Consider the following 25,952-nt stretch of genomic DNA (forward strand, 5'->3'; position numbering starts at 1 on the left):
ATATAGCAGGAAGGCATGGCTGAATACTGTGTTCTTTTTATCAGTAGCTTACACAGCCAGACATCATGCAAAAGTATAGTCTTCCTTTTAAAATGGCTATGATGGTTTTCCAAGTTTTTTCATAGCATATCATTATTAAAAGTAAATACAAATAAATGAGAAAAAAAGAATACAGTAAGAAATAGTTTCTACTCTAATTATATACAAAATAATGTATTTCTTGGTGGAGGGTGGGCACTATCCATGAGACGCAAGCAATGTGCCAGCTAAAACATGTTTATACCTTATATTCCACCATTATGGGGGTTCATAGAAAATTAAGCTTGAAATTAAATAAATAGTGGTTAGAAGATAACTATGTCAGAACAATTCAAACCTATTCAAATAACAAAATTGGTTCCTTTTCAGAGTAAGTAATATTCATGTGGTCTAACTGTGGAAACAGTCTAAATGAAGCCCTTAATAATATATAATTACACAAGATTTAAAAAATCATTAACATATTAAGAAATAAACTCAAAACAAATCCTTTCTAAACTTAATTTGAAAAGTAAAACTATAAAATCAAAGATTTTTAAAAAGCATATGATTAAAATAAAAATTTAAAGTCATTATAGTAAGACCAGAAAACTTTTTAAAAAATTGGGTGAATTCAAATAAGCGAAAAATCTTGGTGATTTTAATATGCCAAATATATTCATTCTGATTAAAAACCATTTCAAGGATCTTTCTATAGAACATTAATGACCAACTGAGTTTAATAAATGCCAGTGTTTTTTGACAGAGTTTTGGAAAATTAAATTGAGAAACTAAAATTTGGTGACCTTTTTGAAACAAAATTTTTTTTTCCCTTCTCTATTCTGCCTAAAGGCAGCATTCAACACTGCCAAACGAAAATGAATATTAAAATTGATCTGAATGGTTTATACTCTAAAATGTTAATCTCTACAAGTAGAGGTAATTTCAAACAATATATGGTCATTTTAGAACAGTCTTAAGATTAAAACTTTGGAGTTCACTGATGAAACTTTTAGAAGTAGCCCAGGACCTACAACATGCTGGTAATTGCTACAGATGATTACAACAAAACCAATATTTTTACTGTGTTTAGTTGAAGATATAGAAAACCTACGCAGAAGGTGGGATTTCTAAATCTTGAAACTTTCCGGTCTACCATTTAGACCGTATATGGAACAGTTTAAAACCTCAAAATTTCTCCTGCAGAAAATGATCAACCTATGAAAATATACTTATGTAGGAAATGACAATTCACACAAAATTGACAAATATATTCTCCCAAAAAGGTGTTACAGAAAAAATCTTTTGTTACCTGAGCAACATCTTCAAGTTTATTCCACTTTATCGACAGTAATAATTTTGGCAGTGACTGTGGAAAATTCTCTCGGCAGTCTTGTCGCAAAGTCCAAATAAGATCCATTTCATTCTCACACAGTTGAGACAAGGGATCCCTGTCCAAGATTTCCTTCAGTTCAACAAGAAACTTTTTTCCACCCCGACTCTAAGAAAGTAAAATTACTCATTACAGATTAGAATTGTGCAAACATCCCTGACAAACACTTAGCAAATTTATATGCAATGAATTTATAAACAATTTATGAGCTTTAACATGTAAGATACTAAAAATATAATTCCTTAAAAAGACTAATAAAATGGATCTCACTTTTAACGTTTTATTGCCAAATATAATATTTGTAAGCTAAGGATTAAGCAAAGAATTATTCTCAAAGTTCTGAAAAAGGAACTAGTGTACACGAGGAACACCATGTGCAAACACTAGGTGGCAGAATTGTGACTTGGATTTAAAAGGAGTCTTATTTGAACTAGATTTCTTCCTTAATTTTCAGTTTCTATTAAATTAATAAATAAACAACAACAAAATGAACCAAACAGATGATGTTTTAAAAAAAAGGAATAGGTGCTTTCTCAGCTTAGAGACATAAAACCACTTACATTAAGAATTGAATCTTGGCTAAACATGAAAAAACTATAATTATCCATTTTCCTTCCCAATCCTTATAATACACTAAAATAAAGAAAAACATTCATGCTATTTTTGGATCTAGACTGAATTGCACTAACATTAAAAGAAAGGGGTACATTTCCCCATACTTAAAGAAAAACTATACCTGTTAGGCCAAAACAAATTTTACACACACAATAAGGCACACACACACACACACACACACACACACAATGAAAAAACTTATCTGACAAGATTCTGTAAGGATTTATATTTCATTATATTACTTTGTTCTTGACATTATTTTAACTGGGATTTGATATAGACATTAAAATAAAAAATCATATTACTAATTTTCTAAAGCAGTGAGATTTAAAATAGCATATGCATATGTAAGAAAGAATGGAGATAACTTGATTCTCTATGTAGAATATCTGAAAGGCTCAACAAAAACACTGCTGGAACTAATAAATAATTAAAGCAAGGTTGCAGGATACAAGGTCAATATACAAAAGTAAACTGATTTCCTACACATCAGAAACAAACAACTGGAATTTGAAATTAAAAACACAATATCACTTACATTAGCACTCAAAAATGTGAAAACTTAGGTATAAAACTAACAAAATATGTACAAGATCTATATGAGGAAAACTAGAGAACTCTAATGAATGAAATCAAAGAGGAACTAAATAAATGCAAGGTATTCCATGTTCATGGATGGGAAGACTCAATATTGTCAAAATGTCAGTTCCTTCCAACTTAATGAATAGATTCAATACAAAATTAATCAAAATCCAAGTAAGTTATTTTGTGGCTATGAACAAACTTATTCTAAAGTTTATATGGAGGAAAAAAAGACTCAGAATAGCCAACACAATATTGAAGAACAAAGTTAAAAGACTAACACCACCCAATTTATGTAAAAATAAACGTGAAACACAAAACTATAAAACTGAAGATAACATAGGAGAAAATCTAGATAACACTGGGTTTGGCAATGACTTTCTGCATATGATACCAAATGCATGAAAAGAACTGATAAGCTAGATATCATTAAATTTAAAATTATCTGCCTTGAAGACACCATCAAGAAAATGAAAAGATGGAAAGAAAATATTTGCAAGAAAAGATATCTCATAATGGACTGATATTTCAAATATACAAAGAACTCTTAAAACTCAACAAGAAAACAAATCACCAGACTAAAATATGGTTCAAATACCTGAACAGACACTTCACCAAATAAGATACACAAATGGCTAATAAGCATATGAAAAGAAACAGGATATTTACTTACAGTAGGTCTGTAAAGTCTGATTTTGATTTACGATATTACAGGAGGTCTGCTCGTTTTTTGCAATATTTAACTTACCAGCAGTCTGCCTTTCTCTGACGTGAGCAATTTACACTGTTGTTTGCAGTAACAGATTTCACTTTAAGATGTAAGTGTAGGAGTTTTATTTTCAAACTGACTTTTCATAATCACTTTTCAGAGAAACTCAAGTCAATCTTGTGATGGCAACGGCCTCAACCTTTTTGGCACCAGGGACTGGTGCTCCTATGAGAATCTAATGCCTCATGAAAACATCATATGTCATCAGAGAAATGCAAGGTAAAAGAGAAATGAGATACGACTACACATCGATTAGAATGGCCAAAATTCAGAACACTGACAACACCAAATGCTGCTGAGGACATGGAGCAACTCTCAATCATTGCTGGCAGAAATGCAAACTACTACAACTACTTAGAAAGATAATTTGGCTTTTTCTTACAAAAGTAAACATACTGTTACCTTACGATCTAGTAATCACACTCCTTGATATTTAATAAAACTCAAAATTTATGTCCATACAAAAATGTGCACATGGATGTTCATAGCAGCTTTATACATTTGTCTAAACCCATAAAATACACAACACCAAGAATGAATTCTAAGGACAACTTTGGACTTTGTGTGATTATGATATGTCAGTGTAAGTTCAGTCTTGGTAACAAATGCACCATTCTAGTAAGTGATTAAGATAATAGGGGAAGCTAGGCATACATGGGAGCTGGGGATATGTGGAAAATCTCTGTACCTTCCTCTCAATTTTGTTGTGAACCTAAAATTGCTCTTAAAAAACAACAACAAAAAGAAAAACATCACATCAAGACTTTATGTATGATTGTTCAGTGCCTCACCTTAAACAGAGCACTCTGTATCAAGGGTCCCCAGTCTCTGGGCTGCAGACCAGTACCAGTCCCTGGCCTGACAGTAACTTGGCAGCACAGCAAGAGGTGAGCGCTGGGGGACTGAGTGAAGCTTCATCTGTATTTGAAGCCTCTCTCCAGCACTAGCATCACTACCTCAGCTCAAGTTCAGATCATCAGTCATTAGATTCTCATAGGAGCACCACTCCCTAGTGCCAAAAAGTTTGGGGACTACTGATATTATGATTTGGGTATCTCTGAAAAGTGATCATGAAAAGTCAGTTTGAAAATAAAACTCCTACACTTATATCTTAAAGTGAAACCTGTTACTGCAAACAACACAGTATAAATTGTTCACGTCAGAGAAAAGCAGACTGCTGGTAAATTAAATACTGCAAAAAGCAAGGAGACCTACTGTAATATCGTAAATCAAAATCAGACTTTACAGATCTACTGTAAATATCCTGAATAGCTACAAGTAAACTAAGAGGGGAATGCAGGGGGGTTGCTGTATAATTGTACTGTGATTGTTTACTGAGCTATAAAGAGACAGCACTGAATAAGGCCAAGATAAAAAAAAAACTACCAGAAATATGGCAGGAAGCCCAACAAAACATAGAATCTTACATTCTTTTACAAAACCCAGAATAATTAGTACTGAAAAATTATGTTGTACAATGTAATTGGTGAACTTATACTTATGTTCAAATGCTTGAACTAAAATAATGGAAAATAATGATTGACGGCAATGAAAATTAACACCCATATTCTCTCCTTTTCTTTGTCTAGATTTTTCAAAATCATACACATAATAATGACTACTGACCAAAATAAAACAAAATTATATATCTTGCTATAAGCATGCTGAGAAAAAAGACTGTCTCTTTCCCCTTCTCTATGGGGTGGGCTAGAAAACTCATCTGTCATGTTCAGAGGGACTGCAGACTCCAATAGCATGTTAGCAGTATGTCTGCCAGGGATAGAATTAATCAGTGGTTGGCCCAATGGGAAAATGACCAACATACAGCTGGGGATGAGACAGTCCATAAAATCAAACTGGTGGGACAGAGACTGAGAAGATGGATTATATGATTGGGAGACTGAATATAAAAGGAATTAAGCAAATAAGTAAATATATTGAAGTTAATTGGAATCCAGATTTCTGTCACAAAAGGAAATTAAAAATATGGAAATATTTAAAAGGCTAAAAAAATCCTATGGGGTGGATCCAAATTAGAGGCACAGATAAGAACTCATGGTTTTTAACAGATAAAGAAATACATCCCTGTGCCTGTATTTACTCAAATATATACATATATTATATAGCTGTTTCATGAAAAGGCCTAAATGCAATTGTACCCCAGTAACAATGTGCATACCCAGTCTCCAGATCTTAAATTCTAAATACTTTTCACATATGAAAGGAGTCCGGATTCCCTGGAGCAATGACTGATTCCAAAGTGGCATAGATGTCCCAGATGAACCTGGAACACTTTATTGTACCAGAAAGAAGGAAATGCTCAAAGAATGATAGAGACATGTCAAAAAGACACAGGAGTGAGCTTGAATAGCTGCCACTGTCCAAATATGGGTCATTTTGAACATCAAAATAAATGACAGAAACTAATTATGTTATTAAATAAAACAGAAATCATAAATCCATACTAGTATAAGTCAGAATAAAATGAGTAAGTAAATAAATGAAGAAATACTTCTACCTTATGGCATAAACTAACTAATAAATCCAAAAGGTAAAATAAGTTTGAAAATCAGTACTTGGCAAACCATTATAATGATGATTCAAGCAAGATGTATTAATAAATACTAGCAAGACATATAAATAAATATTAAAACTGGGTAAAAATGTGATGTTAAATAGAATGTTTAGAGTCAAAATATCCCCTCATAAAATACTTATCTTTAGAGAATAACCTAGCAGATACTATCCTCATCAAGTGGTAACAATTAACATCAATAGTTAATAGAACAAATTGACACTATTTGCTTCCTGATAAAATGCAGTAAGAAAAACATATCCACCATTACTATGGTATTCATGCTAAAAATGCATAACTGGAATCTGATCATGACGAACATTAGGCAAATCCAAAGAGAGTGACATTCTGCAAAGCAACTGGCTTGTATTCTTTTTTATTAGTCATTAAAGATAAAGAAAGACCGAGAACTGTCTTAGAATGAAAGGAACTAAAGACACACAACAATGATATGCAACAAGTAATCCTGAGTTCCATCTTGGACCTATAAAGGACATTATTGAGACAACTGGCCAAGTTTGAATGGCATGTGTAGTTTAGACAACAGAACTGTATCAATGCTATTTTCCTGATTTTTATGAATGGATTCCGGTTAAGTATGAGAATATTCTTGTTTTTAGGAAATACACATTGAACAATTATGGAGGAAAAGGACATGATGTATACCATTTAATCTCGAATGATTCAGAAAAAAATACATACACATAGATTGGTAAAACAAATGTGGTAAAATGTTAACAGGTAAGCTGAATGAAGGCTACATGGGAATTCTTTGTACTTTTCTTGCAATTTTTCAGTAAGTTTGAAATTATTTTTAATGTTTATCATTTCCTTTCTCTAAAATTAAAGGCTGTAAAGACTCCAAATCATTCTACAAAGAAAAAATTCTAAAAGGAATCCCGGAACCTCTGAACTAAAGGCTGGGTAATCTGCATTCTCCAAAGCTAGCCATTAATATTTTGCGCCGGAGTTTCTTCAGTAAGAAAATAAGACATAGTTAATTTATAACATAGGTGTCATATTAGAGCAGGGTTTCTCAATCTCAGTTCTATTAATATTTTGTTGTAGGACAGTCCTGTGCATTGAAGAAAATTTAGTAGCACCTCAGAAGCACCTCCTGAGTTGTGACAAACAAGAAAATCTCTAGACATTACGCTAAGTGAAATAAGCCAGTCACAAAAAGAGAAAATACTGTATGATTTCACTTCTATGAGGCATTTAGATGGTCAAATTCATAGAGACAAAGTAGAATAGTGGCTATCAAGGGCTGATAGATGAGGAAGAAGGTAAGTTGTTTAATGGATATGGAGTTTTAGTTTTGCAAGATGAAAAAGTTCTGAAGATCAGTTGAACTTAATGTGTTAAGAATACTATGAATATACACATAACACGTCTGGACTATATACTTAAAGATGATTAAAATGATTATGTGTATTTTAATTTCAAGAGCAGGTTTAAGTCCCTTAGTAAGGTGATGTTGAATTCATTTAATGAACTGTTTGTGTGCATATTATTCATATGTATACATGCCATGTATATAACACACACACTCACACATTCAACAAGTCAACTTACCATGATCTAAATAAGGAATGTAATCTGCTCTTATCATATACGTGAATAGTCAATTAAAACAGTGGAATGAGAACATATTCATTCCTTTCGTTCAAAAGACCACAGTGTCAGAAAAGATATATCTTTTAAAAAATACTAATCAATAATAGCTCTGGAAAGTGAGAAAGAGTGCCTAACACAGGGATTCTTTAATGAGGGAAAGCAGATAGGACCAGGGATCAAATCTGCTAAGAGCCATGTCGTAATGAGGAAGAGTTCTAGAAAACTCCAGCTCAGAATCAAGGGATACAAGGAGTGGGGTGGGGGTGGGGGTGAGGGGGATCATCAGAAAGATTATCAAAGGATCTGCAGATGGAGCAGCTGTTTTGGTCAAGTATGCCCCGTTCATCTGAGCTGAAACAGCAAAGGCATGGGCCCCACACTGAGGAGCATGGGTACTGAGCCCTATGGAGCCACCCAATCCCGGAAGGTATGGAAACTTTCACACACAGGAGATCCCAAGTGTTAGCACAGTCTGCCCTAACTCCTACAATTACCAAAGGCAGATTACATTAAATAGGAAGACAGCCAGGAAGTCACAAGTATAAAAAGAGCTAAACTAAGAATCACCAAATATTTGAAAAAACCATATGAAGAAAGACGCCAAAAGAAGCAAGACCACTTTAAAAACAAGATTATTTAATTCCTCAGAGAGAACTAAGGTGATATTATACCCATAGAAAAGAAATAATCAGAAATCCTTTAAAAGATTACTGAAATTTAAAAAGTAAAAAGAAACAAACCTCAACTTCACTAATAATAAGGGAATTCAACTTAAAATAATGTGGTACCATTTTTTGTCCACTGGAGTAACATATTAAAGGGACTGGCAGAAATGCAATAAGATAGAAACTTTTCCACAGTGTGGGTGGGTTGTAAATTTTCCATCTTTATGGTATGCACTTTTGCAGGATTCTTATGAAAAAGGCAAATTGATCTAATAATTTCATTTCTAGAAATCTACCCTTTTAATATATATGTATGCATAAATAAATATGTACAAAATATTCACTGCAGCACTATTTTAGTGGAGAATAATTGGAAAGAAGCAAAACATTCATCAGTAAGTGTATGTATGTTTGATAACAATGGATACTAACAATTAATGTCATGAAATGTCAAGGCGGCTTTAAAAAGAGAGAACTGGACCTCTTCATAGACATGACAAGATCCACAAAATGCATTAAATGAAAAGGAGAAAGATTATATAATAAAGATCTCATTGACTTTTTTTTTTTTTGAAAAAAGGATATAGATATTTACACGCAAAGGTATCTAAATGAATACACAGCATTAGGATTGGTAGCTACCAGTTATCTCTAAGAAAGAAAGTTAATGAGGGTTATAGAAAAAAACTTTCATTTTTGGTTTCACAATTTACTAACTGTACTATATGTCCAATTAAAAAAAAAAAAGGTAATCAAACCTGGGCAAGAATATTACATTCTCAGAAAGGAGGGAACTGATTTAGGTAAGGTAGGAGCAGATGACAGTAGAAAGAGAAAAAACCATTTTATGCTTCTGATGTTCAAAGAGCAATATTAAGACTAATAAAGGGTAACTAAAAATAGGCATCAGAAGGAAGATATCCTTATATAACTGAAGGGAACTAAATTTTTCCCACCCTGAAGCTGCTTTTTGGGATACTGATTTTAAGCTGCTTATTAAGAAACAAGACTCAGAACATTTGAGGGTCGGGCCCCCCATTTCTTGCCCAAGAGATTCAGACAGAAAAACCTACTCTAGGAAGGAAGCCTTGGCTTAATCACCTTAAGAATCTTCACCCTAGCATTAGTCAGGAAGACTCCAAGCCTGTTAGCTAGATACCCAGTATTCCGTCATTTGAGTTGCCTAGCAAGAATTTGCCTGCCATGTATGTTCTGCTCTACCATAACTACCTATAAATCACCCATTCTTACTTCTGAAATCTAATACCCCATTGCCTGTCCTTTCTCCTTTGTCCAAAAATGTCTTATATACCCAATGTTGCCTCACTATTTTTGTAATTTTCATGCTTATGTGAATTCCCCATCTGCATGTATTAAATATTTGATTTTCTCCTGTTAATCTGTCTGTTAATCAGCCCAGCTAGAAGAACTTAGAAAGTAGGAGAAAAAGTATTAATATTTTTTAGCTACCATATAATTGCTATCTCTTACACTGTAATCTGTTTCAGTAAGTGCCTAACTTATAAGCGTATAGTTATAATGAAATTCTTCTGTTTCACTAGAGATCTACTCTTAAAGTCCTTGTAGTATGAGATGATTTGCATTGCAGGGTTATAGAAATTTTTGAGAACTCTAATGGCAAAGCAGAAGATAGCCTGGGCCAGACATTTCTCCAACTAGCCAACATTAAATAGTACTTTAATTCAGTGCATATAACAAAAACATATACATTTTCTCCAATTTGCCTGCTGGTCACTATATAATTATATAATTACCAATCTATACAGAGTGGTTTTACTGAAGACACTTAAAAATTGTAAACTTATAATTTGAAAAAATTATAAATTAAAAAGTATAATGGTAGGAATATTATATATATTGTAAACTATAAACAAAGTAATCTGTTCTGTAGTCTTTGGGCAAAAAGAATGAGAATAGTGTGTGGAAGAGACTTGTTTCTCCCTCAGTATGCATTTTCCTCTTCTTCCTTTAGTAATTAGCTCTTACTCTTAACCAAGCACATGACTTCCCAGCTAGACTACATTTCTCAGCCTCACTTAGAATTCGGAATAGCCATGTAACTAAGTTCTGGCTAGTGAGATGTGAGCAGAAATGAGGCATGTTAATGATATTCTTAAAAAGAATGAGTGTGGCTCCTAGTCCTGCTCTTCCTGTTCTTGCTGGCTGGAACACAGTAACCTAGGAAGCTCAAGCACCAATATTAAACCGTAAGATAGAAACCACATGTTAAAACATGGCAGCACACCTAGATGGAAGAAACCTGGGTTCCCAGCACCATGAAGCCTTGCCTGATTATACCTGCTCTTTTACATGAGAGAAATAAAGAAAACTACAGCCTTCTCATTCAACTCTAATATTCACAAAAACAGTATTGTTAATCTACTAGATGTCATAGCACCCCTTACAAACTAGCTGTTAAACCCATGCTTATATTAAAAAAAAGCTTACCATTGAACACAGACCACCTACAAACAGCTGCCATTTAAAAAAACAGTATGCACATACGCATGCTCATAGACTGCTCTTTCATATGAGTATGGTCTTCTGTAAGTTCACTGCCATAAATGAGATGAAGGTAGCTAATAATAAGCACAACTTTATAATAAGAAAGGGTATTTTAAAACCTTGATACTTACTGATACATTAGCACTATCACTGCTTGCGATCTCAGCTGCCTTTTCGATTATCTGTTAAAAAACATTTTTTAAATTAAATTTTAGCTCTAGATTTGTAAAATTTTAAATGCAAATGACTATACTTGCACTTAGACTACAAGAAACTACATATGGTCTGGCAGTTCTATATTTTATAATGTAAATGTGAATTTTAAATACAAAATGGTACACCGTGATTCCCAATCTTCAAACTCCTGACAACTGGGAAACAACTGCATTACTATAAGGGACTATGACTCAGAGGATGCACTAGGATTGACTGCAGCTAAAATGAGAAGTGGCTTGCATGTGTATGTAAAAAAACAAATTTTTTAATATAGGTAAATGTATTCTGGTTCAAAATTGAAAAGGTATGTAAGAGTTACTAAATATATAATAAGTTTTTGTTATTTCTCATCATGTTTTTTTCTGAATTAACAGAAATCAAAGATGTAAGTAATGTCAAAAGAGAGCCTAAAAATATTTTTAAAGTTATTAAGTTCAAAGGGGGCTCTAATTCTTGAAAAGATGGGAATCTACTGGTCCAGGAGGAAGATCAGTGGTAAAGAATCTGAAAATCCATATCTGGTTATTGAGTCAAGTAATCCTAAACTAATAATTTGTCTGTATCCTCATGTGTAATAATTCACACTCTATTTCATAGGATTGTTAATATGATAGTAGTGATAATTCACACTCTATTTCATAGGATTGTTAATATGATAAAATGAGATTGTGGTTATTAAAATTAAGCCATAAACAAAACTGATCTGAAAAGCAAAATGTATGCAAGTGATTATAGCAAAAAACATTAAATAAAAAGAATACAGGGAAATTTCATTTTTTATATCTATATTATTTTTTATAATGATCATATATAAATTATACTATTAAAGGAAACCCAATATGTATAAATATATTTACACATATTTAAAGACTAAAATCTCCATCCAAAGTCAATCTTCAAAGACAGACTCTCCAAGGGATTATAAAGGCAAAAGGAAAGTTTAGTGACCAGCTGTAGATGATTTAAGCAATCCTGAAATAACATATTTTAAAGAAACTGAAATTCTCTTGAAATATTAGATTAAAAATACTTATATTTTCACAAGATGTTATATTTGTAAAAAATGCTTCAAAAAGCATCTCGTTTGATCTAAAACAAATTGTAATTGATTGCTGAACACATACTATAATTGAATACAAAAACAGCCACAGCTCGGACAACTATCATAAGTAGCTATGGCTTATAAATTCCTATTCTAATGAATAAAGAAATGGCATAAATGTAATAGATGAGTCAAAATGTACCTTTTTCTACTTATTGTACACTAAGGTATATGATTCTTGACATATTTGGATAACTATTATAATAATCACAAAATTTAATTTGGTTGTATATTATCATCAGAAAAACACATTCAGAAGAACTTGAAAAGCTATTTCTTAAGTGGATAAAACTCAATTAAAATGAAAGTAAAGAAAGAAACATTAAATTGCATAAATTTAATTTACTTACTATAAAAATCTACTTTCTATAGGTAGGTCTGATAGTGCTGAATATTAAAATTAGTTTACAGGTGGATTAAATTTTAGCATAATATCAATTTTTAAAGGTAGAGAGTTCTCAAATGGAGTAAAGAAACAAAAGAAACTTCTTGTTTATTATTTGAGAATTTGTTCAAAGATTTCATCAGAAAATCAGCATCAATCATACCTGAAACAAAGATGCCACACCTAAAGATAAAACATATGACAGCTTAGCTCTCTTAGAGTTTAAATTATTCTAGTCCCCACCAGATATTCTCCTTATCCCCAAGACATGCAGCTTCATGCAAAGGAAATGTGTTTAGAAACTGAAGTCCTTGTAATAGATTCTATAAAAATAACAGTACCTTAGGAAGTCCTATGCATAGTAGTATTCAACACAGATTATCTGTTCTTTGGATACCAACTCTAACACAGCAGTGATTATGTCTTTAATCTCTGAACTAACATGCTGGGCATGTTCCACTGAACATTTCATATGTTCAAAGTTACATATGACTGCATTTATAGCCCTCTTAAATTGAAAAGGAGCTCAGAGAACAATTGTGAGTTCCTCATATAAATGACAAACCTGAACTCCAGAGATAATTTGTCTCACTTGGGCAGTGATAAAGCCAGGACTAAGTAGAGTTGGCTCCCTGCTCACTGATCTTTCCACTGAACCAAGCCGTCAATATATGCAATGCTTTGTGTGTGTGTGATGTTTTGAAAAAGAAATAGACATACAGAGCTTAAACTATAAACATATAGCTCCAGAAACTAATCATTCAATTATTTCATGCATAGTAGCCCTTTAAATAATTAGCTTACCTTATCGAAGGGAGGGTAATAATAAGGTTGTTTTTTATTCTCTGGGAATTTGATATACAAAGCTGTTGCATTTTCCGTATATGGATTTGTTTGAACAGTTCCCATTGGATTCAACATTTCTTCAAGTTCATCTAAAACATGCAAATAATTTTGATATTTAAGAAAATATTTTTGAAACTAAAACAAACTTTTAATAAATTTCAACCATGAAAATGATTTAAAAAGTGTCACCTAAAGAAGTTTGGCAATTATATCAGTAAATCTCTAATTTTCTGTTAATACTTGGAACAAAATTTGAATATGAGTTTACACACATCTTTAAAATGAGAAACTAACAAAAATGAATAGTTACCTTGTCTCATTCTTCAATTTGATAAGTAGTCTCAATTTGGTGGAGAAAAAAAAAACTTAATTGTGACTGTTCTTCCTCCACCAAAATAAGGTGGCACAGAGGAATTGTTATTAATTCATCACTATAGATGGACTTCTTAATCACATGTAATCTGATTTTTATGGTCATCATTACTCAAATTGATATTTTCAAAGTCATCAATGACATTCTTTTTAACAAACTTAATGGTCCTCTATTATTCCATAACTGCTGATACAGTTAAGCGCCTTCTCTAGTAGTTTCTATAACACTCCATTCAAGTGGTACTCTTTCAACCTCACCAACTGCTTTTTTCTTCAAGGCACTCCTTTTTTTCTACCACTCTAAACGTGGTCCATTCACAGAATTGTGAATGGGAATCTTAACACTTCAGTGTTGTCACAAAACCTTGGCGTTCATATAACTTTCTCATTTCATAGATAAGTAAAGTATTGAAGAGAGATGAAACTCAAGACAAGACAACAGGATTAGCAGTACAACCTGAAGTCTCCCCTCTCCAAACTTTCTCTTTTCTTACACTGATTTTTAGCACTTCTCATTATATTTCCTCAGGAAATAAAAGATAAAAGTCCATTCTATCTAGGCCTAATGTCAACATAGTATACACAATCAGAATTATCTCTCAAAGCTAGAAAATCTTTAAAAGTATTTACATATTCCAGCTACTTAATCATCTTTTGCTCATCTTTTTTTAATATTCTCTCATCTCATAGATGCTATTTTCACCTGGACTGAAGCAACTCTTATAATTTATACACCTCTAAAGCTGCTTTCTGAGAAAATTACAATCCTATATTTGCTAACTACTAGAATTATACTTATTTGTCCTAACAAATGCAACCTATCTAAAGTCAAATGTAACATTTATTACTCTTATCAGCCCCAAACATATGGAAGTAACCTTGATTAAAAGTGATCACAAAAAAGGCATTCTAATGTATTACAAATGGAGGTTACAGACTGGTACAATCTCTACTGAAGAACATTAGTGATTATTTATCAAAATTACAAATGTACTTATTCTTTGACACAATAAACCAACTTCTGAAAATTTATCTTAGATATATACCTTACATAAGCAAGGTTCATTACAACACTGTTTAAACTACCAAAAGATAACTCTACGTTAAGAAGTTCATTTCTGGCTTGCTCCTACTGGGATAAATGTGACAATTCTAGAGTTGATACATGCAGAGCAAATGTATTCATTATTCTTCATTCTACATTTTGTTGGAGATAAAGTTAGGTTCATGGTATGCCAAGTCAGTACTGCCAAAAGTTTTTCTAAAAATACTAGTCAAGTTGCTTGATGACTCTGGAGAACATGTTTGAGTCTAAATTAAGATTTCCAAAAAAGAATATTGTGAAATGCATAATTTTTACTCTAACTCTGAAACTATAGTTTCTCTTAAGAAATGTGTATTTGTGCACTGCTCTCCTATGTATTTAGGGCCTAACATGATTAGTGAAAATTACTGGAGGTATATGCAAGAAAGGGTAGGAATAAGAGAATATACAGAGACATAAAATATTAGAATATGAGGAATATATAAACATGTTCATAAATAACTTATTGTAATTTGTCCTAACCAATTATATGTATGTGTCTGTACGTGCGTGCGCGCACACACACACATACACACACATCTATCCATCTGAAAGTAATTTCTCGGGTAGCAACTACCAATATAGGAACATTTTCAAATGTTTGCAACCCACAAAATAATTTAAAAATGCAAGTAAGTTCAAAATTATACTAAATATATAAACAAACTATGAAGACAAAAAAAAAACCCCACCCTTATTATAATGCAAAGTTTACACTAAAAATTTTCAACATTTGGGAAAACAGTACAGAATAATGGCAGGAATCGAGCAGTCTTTTGTACAAAACCCAGGTTTGAACAAATTATGTAAAACTGACAAACTAACTTATTGTCTCTAAGGTTTACTTTCCTTATTTATAAAATGGGGGTAAAACCATCAACTTCATTGGTTAGGGGTACTCTGAGTAGTATCTGAAAAATACAGGCATGTGGAAGGTGTTCCTCTTAGTTCAAATTTCAAGCTAAAGCCAACTAAAGAATAAACATTTTTACTGTTCTCCCCATATTAGTAAATGTTCCTTCCACTAGTATAGAAATTTAGTGTAACTAGGAATAACAGATGTTCCTTATGACAATTTCTCAGAAACTTATATGAAATGTTTACAGCAAGAATACATTCAATACATGCAGATACGAATCACTTTTTGAATATGTTAAAATAACCTATGGAAATCTGTCTTAGAATAAACAATAAAGATATGAAATAATGGTTTCTTTACTAAACTCAAAGTAAAAAAGAAACATGAACTAGTCCACATGCCAAAAGTTACTTTTTAACACTAAGGATTAGGATGTAAATCTTACCAGGAAATGAAGACCAACTGTGCAATACTATGTCTCCAGATCTCAACTGTCCTTTAAAGTCAAAAACCATCGTATTTACCCACGCTACAGGATAATGCTGTCGAAAAAGATACAATTGCATAAATATGCTAAGAATCAATTTTACAGTTATGAACATGTACACGTCCTTTGTTTAAATAATCTTAGTTCTAGAAATTTCTAGAGTTCTAAATGATTTTCCCAAAAATCATCCAAAATAAAAACAAGATGTACATAGAAAAATGTTTAACATCTTTATAATGGCTTAAGAAAACCCTAAAAGCCAATTAATGTCTTAAAAAAGTGTATCTAAAAAATAAAATTTTTATTGTACGACCACTGAGAATGATAAAGATCTTTTAATGATTCCAGAAAATGTGTGACATATTGTCAGGCTGTATGTTTTAAGAGCTTTCAGCATATATAACTCTTAATATGGGAAGGAGAAGGCAATGTCTCCAGATATCATAAAATTTATACTTCTAAAAAGGAAGTGCCAAGCTGACAGGACTTTTATGTAGACACTTAGGCTAATTAACTTGGTGTATCAAAAACCTTATAAACACTAACAAAGTAACTCTTCTGTGACTTTTTCATGAAAATTTATTTTTTAAATTTACTATAATAACCAGAGAAAATACTTACCTTCTGATGTTAAGAATAAAAGGATATAAATTCATATAAGTATAGTAATCAGGTTTTTAAGGTATAAAATTCATGTCCCCATCCCTCTAAAAAAAAACTTTCACAAAGAAAATTTAAAAAACTTAACTAAAAATATAAAATGGAAGATGAGAATATGAGAGAAAGTCTACCATCCTTTATCCACAATTTCAAAATCTAAGAAACTGAAAAGTAAAGTTTTGGTCATAATCCATTTGACAGTAAAAAAAATTTTTTTAAAAGGCTAGAAAGGACATGAAATAAACTGACAGAAAAGAAAACATGGCGAAGTGAGAGACGTTCCCAGATCTCTCTCCTTGAAACAAAATAAGCTGAACATCTAAAACTCAACAGAAACCACTCAACTGCACACCAGCACGTCTGAGCATGGGATCTGCGCATAAGAGCTACCACAGGTCAGAATCCCGGGTGTCGGAGTGGTAGAGTGGGAGAAATAAAGAAGCTGCCTCTCCCAGCGCTCTCTATAGTCGGAGGGACAGGGGAGAAGTTGCTGTGACTTCCCTAAACAGCCTGGCCTGGGAGAGTTTGTGAGTTCTACCCAGCCAGCAGAAGGGCCCAGTCATCAGGGCAGAAAGCAGAGAAGCGGGAAGGCAGAGAAACAACAGTTGACTATTACTAGCCGTGGTTGCAAAACCAAGGCCGAGCCAACCCCCAATCCAGAGGACCCCTTCCCCTCATACCTTCTGAGACCAATCACCGCAGAGCCCCAGGGGAATCAAAGCAAATGCTAACGAAACTGTTGCTGACAGGAAATGAAATTGAGGGTAGCAAGCATGAATAAGTATCTACAAGAAAATAAAGGCATTATATAAAAAGACATTAAGGCTTTATATAAAGCAGGGATTCAAGAGGCTTAGACGCCACCTACTGGAAGCCAAAAGAAAAGCACCTTCTTTGCAGCAGGCTAAAAAGAGGCCTTTATACAATACATCTTTCTGGAAAAAAAGTAGAATACATTTCCATTAATACCCAGGCAGAGAAATAGTCCATTAAGCACCATGAACAACCAAGGTGACAAGGCATCTCAGAAAGAAAGAGAAAAATCTCCAGAAAATAAGTTTACAGACATAGAAACATGCAACTTAAATGACAGAGAATTCAGGATAGTACTTCTGAAAAAAATTCAATGAGTTCCAAAACGAGTCATATCAAAAATTCAGGAATTGAAAAACAACTAGATGAGCAGAGCAAGAAGACTGAAACCCTCAAAAGGAACCAAATAAAACTTCTGGAGATTAAAAAATATATACTGCAAGAGTTGAAAAATAAAATAGCAAGCTTGGGAAATAGAGTCGACCAAATGGAGAAAAGGATCAGTGATACTGAAGACAGAAATCTAGAAATAAATCAAAAAGAAAAAGAGAAAAACCTAAGAATGAAAAATAATGAAAGAGAAAGACAAGAACTAGCTAATATCATCAGAAGAGGAAACACAAGAATAATGGGCATTATTGAAGGCGAGGAAAAGGAACAGAAACTAGAAAGCATTTTTGGACAAATAGTTGATGAGAATCTCCCAAATCTAAGGAAAGAACTAGAGCTTGGAAATCAAGAAATCAACAGAACACCCAATTACCTCAACCCAAAAAGGTCCTGACCAAGACGCATTGTATTAAAATTATCAAAAAATCATTGACAAAGACAGAATTCTCAGGGTTGCCAGAGAGAAGAAAATGGTAATTTATAATGGAAAACCCATTAGATTATCCTCGGACTTCTCAGCACAGACCTTACAAGCCAGAAAGGAATGGAATCAAATATTTAAACTATTAAGTGAAAGGAAATACCAGCCTAGAATAACATATCCAGCTAGGCTCTCCTTAATATGAAGGAGAAATTAAGACCCTTCCAGACATACAAAAATTAAGGGAATTCTCCACTATGAAGCTTGCACTACAGGAAATACTGAAAGGGGTCAGCTCACCTAAAACAAAACGACAAAAAAAATAAATAAAAATAAAAAATAAACCATAATTAGGAGTAAAGTGCCCATTGGGCAAATAGAAGCAGAGGAGTGGAAACCTACTTAGAACAGGGCATTATAAGCTTAAATAATAAGAAGAGAATTGCTATAGGAAGATAGTAATGAATGGTCAGCATACCTAGGGAAAACTGAGATAACAATGACTGAAAAGGGGAGGATTCAAAGATCCAAATTTGCAAAGGGAAATAGAGCAGAAGACAATGAAAATGGACAACTGTATATATGTAACTATCCTTTACATTTCATAATGGTAACAAAAACCAAAGACTCAGAAATGAAGTATATAACATAAAACAAGAAGAACCAGGGGCAAAATCCATAGAAGCCAAACAAAATAAACAGAAACACAAGGACAAGGAAGCAATGGAAACACCGAGCCACCAGAAAGCAAAAGATAAAATGGCTATAAGAAGACCTTATATTTCAATAATCATCCTAAATGTAAATGGACTAAACTCACCAATAAAAAGGCACGGAGTTGCAGAATGGATCAAAAAACAAAACAAAACCATATGCGGCCTCCAGGAGACACATCTCAGCTCCAAAGACAAACGTGAACGGGTGGAAAATGATATTTCAAGCAAATGGCATTCAGAGGAAAGCGGGAGTAGCAGTATTAATATCGGACAAAATAAACTTCAAAATAAAAAAGGTAAAGAAAGATACTGAGGGACACATAATGATAAAGGGAATCATGCACCAAGAAGACATAACACTTGTTAATATCTGTGCTCCCAATCAGGGAGCCCTGAAATATGTAAAGCAATTACTAACAGAACTAAAGAGAGAAACAGACCAAAACACTATCGCAGTAGGGGACATAAATACCCCACTGTCGGATATGGAAAGATCATCCAAACAGAAAATTAATAAGGAAATAACATCCTTAAATGACACATTAGACCAAATGGACATAATTGACATTTACTGAGCCTTCCATCCCAAAACAGCTGCTTTTACATTCTTCTCTAGTGCACATGGAACATTCTCAAGGATCAACCACATACTGGGACGCAGAGATAGCCTCAACAAATATAAGAGGGTTGAAACCATACCAATCATATTCTCTGATCATAATGCTCTGAAACTAGAGATCAACTGCAAAAAGAAATCAAAAAGAACCACAAATACACGGAGATTAAACAACACGCTACTGAAAAATAACTGGGTCAGGGAAGAAATAAACAGAGATCAAGAAATACATAGAAACGAATGATAATGATAGTACAACATATCAAAACTTTTGGGATATGGCAAAAGCAGTCATAAGAGGAGAGTTCAAATCATTACACGCCTATCTCCAAAAACAAGAATGAGCTCAAATAAACAACCTAATGCTTCATCTAAAAAGATCAGAATAGGAAGAACACATGAAGCCTAAAGTGAGCAAAAGGAAAGAAATAATCAAAATTAGAGCAGAAAGAAATGAAATTGAAAACAAAAAAACGATAGAAAAAATAAATGCAACAAAGAGCTGGTTCTTTGAGAAGGTCAGTAAAATTGACAAACCCCTGGCTAGACTCATTAAAGAGTAAAGAGAAAAGACACAAACAAAATCAGGGATGAAAGAGGGAAAATGACAACTGACACCACAGAAATACAAAGGATCATACAAGAATACTATGAAAAAGTATATAAAACCAAATTTAATAACCTAGAGGAAATGGATCAGTACTTAGAAAAATACAACCTTCCTAGACTAAATAAGAAGAACTGGAAAATCTAAATAGACCGATCAGCAGTATGGAAATTGAAACAATCATCAAAAACTACCAAAAAGTAAAAGTCCGGAATCGGATGGCTTCAACAGTGATTCTATCAAACATTCAAATGAGATTTAATACGTATTCTCCTCAAACTCTTACAACAAATCAAAGAGGAGGCTATCCTTCCCAACTCATTTTATGAGGTCAATATTACTCTGATACTAAAACCTGATAAGGATGACACACAAAAAAGAAAACTACAGACCAATATCTCTCATAAACACAGATGCAAAAATCCTAAATAAGATACTAGCAAACTGAATACAGCAACAAATTAAAAAGATTACACACCATGATCAAGTGGGCTTCAGCCCAGGGGCACAGGGATGGTACAACATACACAAATCAATTAATGTGATACACCACATAAACGAATTAAAAAATAAGAATCATATGATCATATCAAGAGATGTAGAAAAAGCCTTCGACAAGATACAGCATCTATTTATGATCAAAACACTTAACAAAATCAGTATAGAAGGAAAGTACCTTAACATAATAAGGGCCATATATGGCAAGCCCTCAGCCAACATTATACTTAATTGTGAATAACTAAAAACCTTCCAAGATCAGGAACAAGGCAAGACTGTCCACTATCACCACTGTAATTCAATACAACATTGGAGGTCCTAGCAAGTGCAGTCAGACAAGAGAAAGATATAAAAGGCATCTAAATAGGAAACGAAGAAATCAAACTGTCACTATTTGTGGATGACATGATTCTCTATATAGAAAACCCTACAGACTCCACAAGAACACTACTAGAAACAATAAGTAAATACAGTAGTTTCTGGACAGAAAATGAACATTCAAAAATCCATACCATTCCTATACTCTAATAATGAAGTGTCAGAAAAAGTGGAAAAAACAATTCCTTTTGCAATTGCAATAAAAAGAATAAAATACCTAGGAATAAATTTAATGAAACATGTGAAGGACTTATATAATGAAAACTACAAGATCCTATTAAAAGAAATCAAAGAAGATACAAAGAAATGGAAATATATTCCATGGTCTTGGATTAGAAGACTCAACATATTTAAAATGACCATATTACCTAAAGCCTTATACAGATTTAAGGCAATCCCCATCAAAATCACATTGGCTTTTTTTTAAAGAAATAGAACAAATATCTCATCAGATTTGTATGGAAGCACAAAAGACCCCGAATTGCCAAAGCCATTCTGAGAAAAAAGAATGAGGCTGGAGGCATCACTCTGCCCAACTTCAAATATTACTACAAAGTGACAGTAATCAAAACAGCATGGTATTGGCAACAAAACAGACACACAAACCAGTGGAACAGAACTGAGAGTCCAGAAGTAAACCCATATTTATACGGGCAAATAATTTTTGACAAAAAAGCCAAAAACATACAGTGGAGAAAGGAAAGCCTCTTAATAAATGGTGCTGGGAAAACTGGAAGGCTACCTGCCAAAGAATGAAACTAGACTGTTGTCTATCACCACACACCAAAATTAACTCAAAATGGATTAAGGACCTGATATAAGACCTGAAACAACAAAATGCATACAAGAAAACATAGGAACTAAACTCAAAGACCTTGGACTTAAAGAGGATTTTATGAATTTGACCTCAAAGGCAAGGGAAGTAAAAGCAAAAATAAATGAATAGGACTACATCAAACTCAAAAGCTTCTGCTCAGCAAAAGAAATCGTCAACAAGGTAAAGAGACAATCATACAAATGGGAAAATATATTTGCAAGCAACGCCTCCAATAAGGGCCTAATATTCAAAATATACAAAGAACTCATACGCATCAAGAACAACAAAAAAACAAATGATCCAGTCAAAAAATGGGCAGAGGACCTGAACAGACACTTCTCCCTAGAGGACATACAAATGGCCAAAAAATATTTGAAAAGTTGCTCAACATCGCTAGCTATTAGGGAAATGCAATTCACAACCACAATGAGATACTATCTCACACTTGTTAAAATAGCTATAATCAACAGGACAAGTAATAACAAATGCTGGAGAGGATGCAGAGAAAAAGGAATCCTCATACACTGCTGGTGGGACTGCAAATTGGTACAGCCACTATGGAAAACAGTATGTAGGTTCCTTAAAAAAACTAAGAATTGATCTACCATATGTTCCAGCAATCACTCTACTGGGTATTTATCCCAAAGACTTGAAAACTCATATTTGTAAATATATTTGCACACTGATGTTCATAGCAGCATTATTCACAGTAGCCAGGACATGGAAACAATCCACGTGTCCTATGATAGATGACTGGCTAAAGAAGCTGTGGTATATATACACAATGGAATATTACTCAGGCATAAGAAGAGATGAAATACTGCTATTTGCGACAACCTGGATGGACCTCAAGATAATCATGCTGAGTGAAATAAGCCAACAGAAAAAGTTGAAAATCACATGGTATCACTTATATGTGGGATATAAACCTAAAAGCAACAAATGAATAGGACAAACAGAGACTCATGGACATGGACAATGGACTAGTGGTTACCAGAGGGTAGTGGGATAGGGAAGGAGGGGGGAAGTAGATGGGGTAAAGGGGATCAAATATATGGTAGCTGAAGGAAACTGGACTTTGGTTGGTAAACACAATAGAATATACAGATGTCAAATTATAATGTACACCTGAAAATTATATAATTGTATTAACCAATGCGACCCCATTAAACTTAATTTTAAAAAAATGAATGAACTAGATCTACATATATAAAAACTGATTTAAAAATTAATTTAAAAAATAAACTGATAATCTTCATTTGTCTCATTTAGTGTGACTATTCATATATTTCACTACTAGATACTGATGTGTTTGATTACAGATTTGAGCTCCGACCCTACAAGGTGTGGTGAGTGAACTACAATCTATGATCTTAATAAAATGCACAAAATTCTGAATGCTCAAACACATCTGGCACCTAGAATTTCAGTTAAGAGACTGTGGACCTTTAATTTTTTTAAATTTCTTCATTCTCTTTATGTGTACCTTCTAAAAAGTATAACATTTATAATAGAGTACTTACAGTATAACATTCACTAAAGTAAATTTGCCAAAAGAGAAATGAATAAATAGGACATAAAAATATAGATTTATTGTCTTTCTGAAATCAGTTCTTAGGTAGCAAAGTTATATGAAATAATTTTACCTATATTACTCAATTATTTCAAAGGGTTATAAAATTATTCTATAGTATTTTTATTCTTTTAAACTTTTCCATTATAAAACATTTTACAGAAGTTAGTATATAATTACCACTTTCCCAGATTTCCTGATGGTCTGATATTTAGAGGCATTCATTGTTTTAGTTGATTTTTTTGTTTTCACTTTATCCAAAACTGCATAAACAGCCAAACATAATCTAGCCATTCGTGGCAGGTCACAAGTATTAATATCAAATTCCAGTGGTTCATTCCAAATGTGATCGTTTTTCCCTGATATCTCTGAGCTTACAATCGTTTTACACAAGAGTTCAGTACCATGAAAAAGGCCAGCCCTGACATGAACCTGTAATAAGAGAGACAAAAAAGAAATAACAGAATCATGAATACTGCATCACAGAAACATCTCTATTTTGGAGAATGAAGAAACATATACTGGGAGAAGAAGCACGTTAACTCCAGAAAAGCCTATTTGCCCAAAGAAGCATCAGACTATAATTAGTATATTGTTTACTAAACTGTTTAACCTACTTTTCACTCACTAAGTAAACCAGCTAAAAGAATACCAAGGATATCAATGATAAAACAGATCTCAAGAAACTAAGACCATAAGTATAAAAATACTATCATATGGCTTGCTTCCACTGATTTTATTTACTTGAGGTTTTTCTTGTCTTACTCTTCTGTATAATTGGGAAGGAAGGGATAGATAAAATGACTCCTGAGTCTCTTTCTAATTCTAAATAATTTATTGTTATAAGTAGCCAACTAAAGATCTTCTACCCATATTGGATTATCCTACACATCGCTGTCTTTCATTTTTTGTAAAGACTCAGGTCCATTTAATATTCTCAATTATTTTTTAAAAAGTCAAAATTTTGCATATTTTGTGCATATATGTGAGAGTGAGACTGTGTGTGTGGAAAGCGAGAGTGCAAGCGAAAGTGTGCAAAGTGGGAGCGCACTCACCTCAAATCATTTGTGAGATTAAGTAAATCATAAGTAAAATGAAACATATGTAAAATATATTTTGCATATTTTGTATGATAGGATGGAAGCTAGGAATTTCAGGGCAAAAATGATATTCAGTTCTTACTCTCAGTGACCTTAAAGACATGAATTTATCGCCTTTTGGATACAGAATATATAGTTTATTCAGAAAAATTACAAGTTTAAAAAATGAATTAATTTTCAATGTTTTTGTGATAAAGCCAAGCTACTTAAAATAAATTGCTGACTTTAGAAACATTAACATCTCCTGGTTTTTGACAATTTTTGAGAAATACAAACTAGCAATTACCTACTACATAAGTATTCAATAAATATTAGTTAATGCTTTTTTAAAAAAAAGAAAACAAACAATGCTGGTTGTAATTCTATCAATCAACTTTTGGCAAAATTCAGTCATAAGGAATGAAGCAAAATTATGGACCAGCTGGCTATAAAGCTAAAAAAAAAATCTCAAGTATAATGGATAAAAAAATCCTTATTAGCTGTAAACAGCAACAGCAGAGGGTGTGATCTGGAAAAGAATAACAATAAAGAATGAGTCTAACTTGGGCATGCTAACAAAAAAAGACACCCTGCATATTCTGAAGAAATTTCCTGAAATATCATTCACTAATAGTCAAAGTATGATTTATATAAGACCAAGTCGTTAATACTATGTCTGCTTGAGAAATGTCCTTTAATGACTAAAGTCAATACATGGTTAAGAACAAACAAGAATAGAAAAAATTATCTACATTAAAAATAAAATTTTAAAAATTATGTTTACTGAACTTAAATTCTCCCATGGAATAAGATATTTAAAAGTTTGTTTTTAGAAAAATGCAGTAAGAAAAATCATTCTCTAAACTTATATCATATGAAATTTTGTCAAAATTGTCCCATTTCCGGATGCTTGGTCTGGATCATCTTCAGGCTTTGAAAAGTGAAGAATTTTAAAGCACCTTTATGCTTACCACAGTCACACATTTTATTGTCTGGCTGTAGTAAATGTCCAAAGAAATACTTTTTCACAAGCCCCAGAACACTTGGAGAGGAAGAGAAGACAGGCTTTATAATACAAAGGACTTGCCACTTTGCTAAAGCAAGGATATGCCAAGCCTACACACAAACTGCATTGCTGAATTCACCAATTAAAAATGTTCAGTGTTAGGCAAGATATAAAACTTTTTCCCAACATCAACACCTAACTTCCTTCTTGTTCTACAAATTTGGCCAAAACCCACTACATTTTGCCATTAAATATTAGACACACACA

The 25,952-nt window shown here is 33.0% G+C and overlaps 1 protein-coding gene and 1 non-coding gene across 4 annotated transcripts in view; one reads left to right on the forward strand and one right to left on the reverse strand.

Moving 5' to 3' along the window:
* PIK3CB (phosphatidylinositol-4,5-bisphosphate 3-kinase catalytic subunit beta) overlaps positions 1 to 25,952 on the reverse strand; it is a 174,216-nt gene that overhangs the window by 39,344 nt on the left and 108,920 nt on the right. For all 3 annotated transcript variants that reach the window (XM_039837280.1, XM_039837279.1, XM_039837278.1), the window contains exons 9-13: positions 23,781 to 24,032; positions 16,070 to 16,166; positions 13,268 to 13,398; positions 10,892 to 10,942; positions 1,331 to 1,519 (exon numbers count right to left, since the gene is read on the reverse strand). In XM_039837280.1, the coding sequence (XP_039693214.1) occupies positions 1,331 to 1,519; positions 10,892 to 10,942; positions 13,268 to 13,398; positions 16,070 to 16,166; positions 23,781 to 24,032 (720 nt within the window). The remainder of the gene's footprint in view (positions 1 to 1,330; positions 1,520 to 10,891; positions 10,943 to 13,267; positions 13,399 to 16,069; positions 16,167 to 23,780; positions 24,033 to 25,952) is intronic.
* Positions 14 to 153, forward strand: LOC120582680 (small nucleolar RNA SNORA15). Its single transcript, XR_005647616.1, has one exon. It is a non-coding gene; the product is annotated as a small nucleolar RNA SNORA15 (small nucleolar RNA).

The sequence above is a fragment of the Pteropus medius genome, unplaced genomic scaffold, assembly GCF_902729225.1.
Source record: "Pteropus medius unplaced genomic scaffold, Ma_sr-lr_union100, whole genome shotgun sequence".
NCBI classification, from domain to species: domain Eukaryota; kingdom Metazoa; phylum Chordata; class Mammalia; order Chiroptera; family Pteropodidae; genus Pteropus; species Pteropus medius.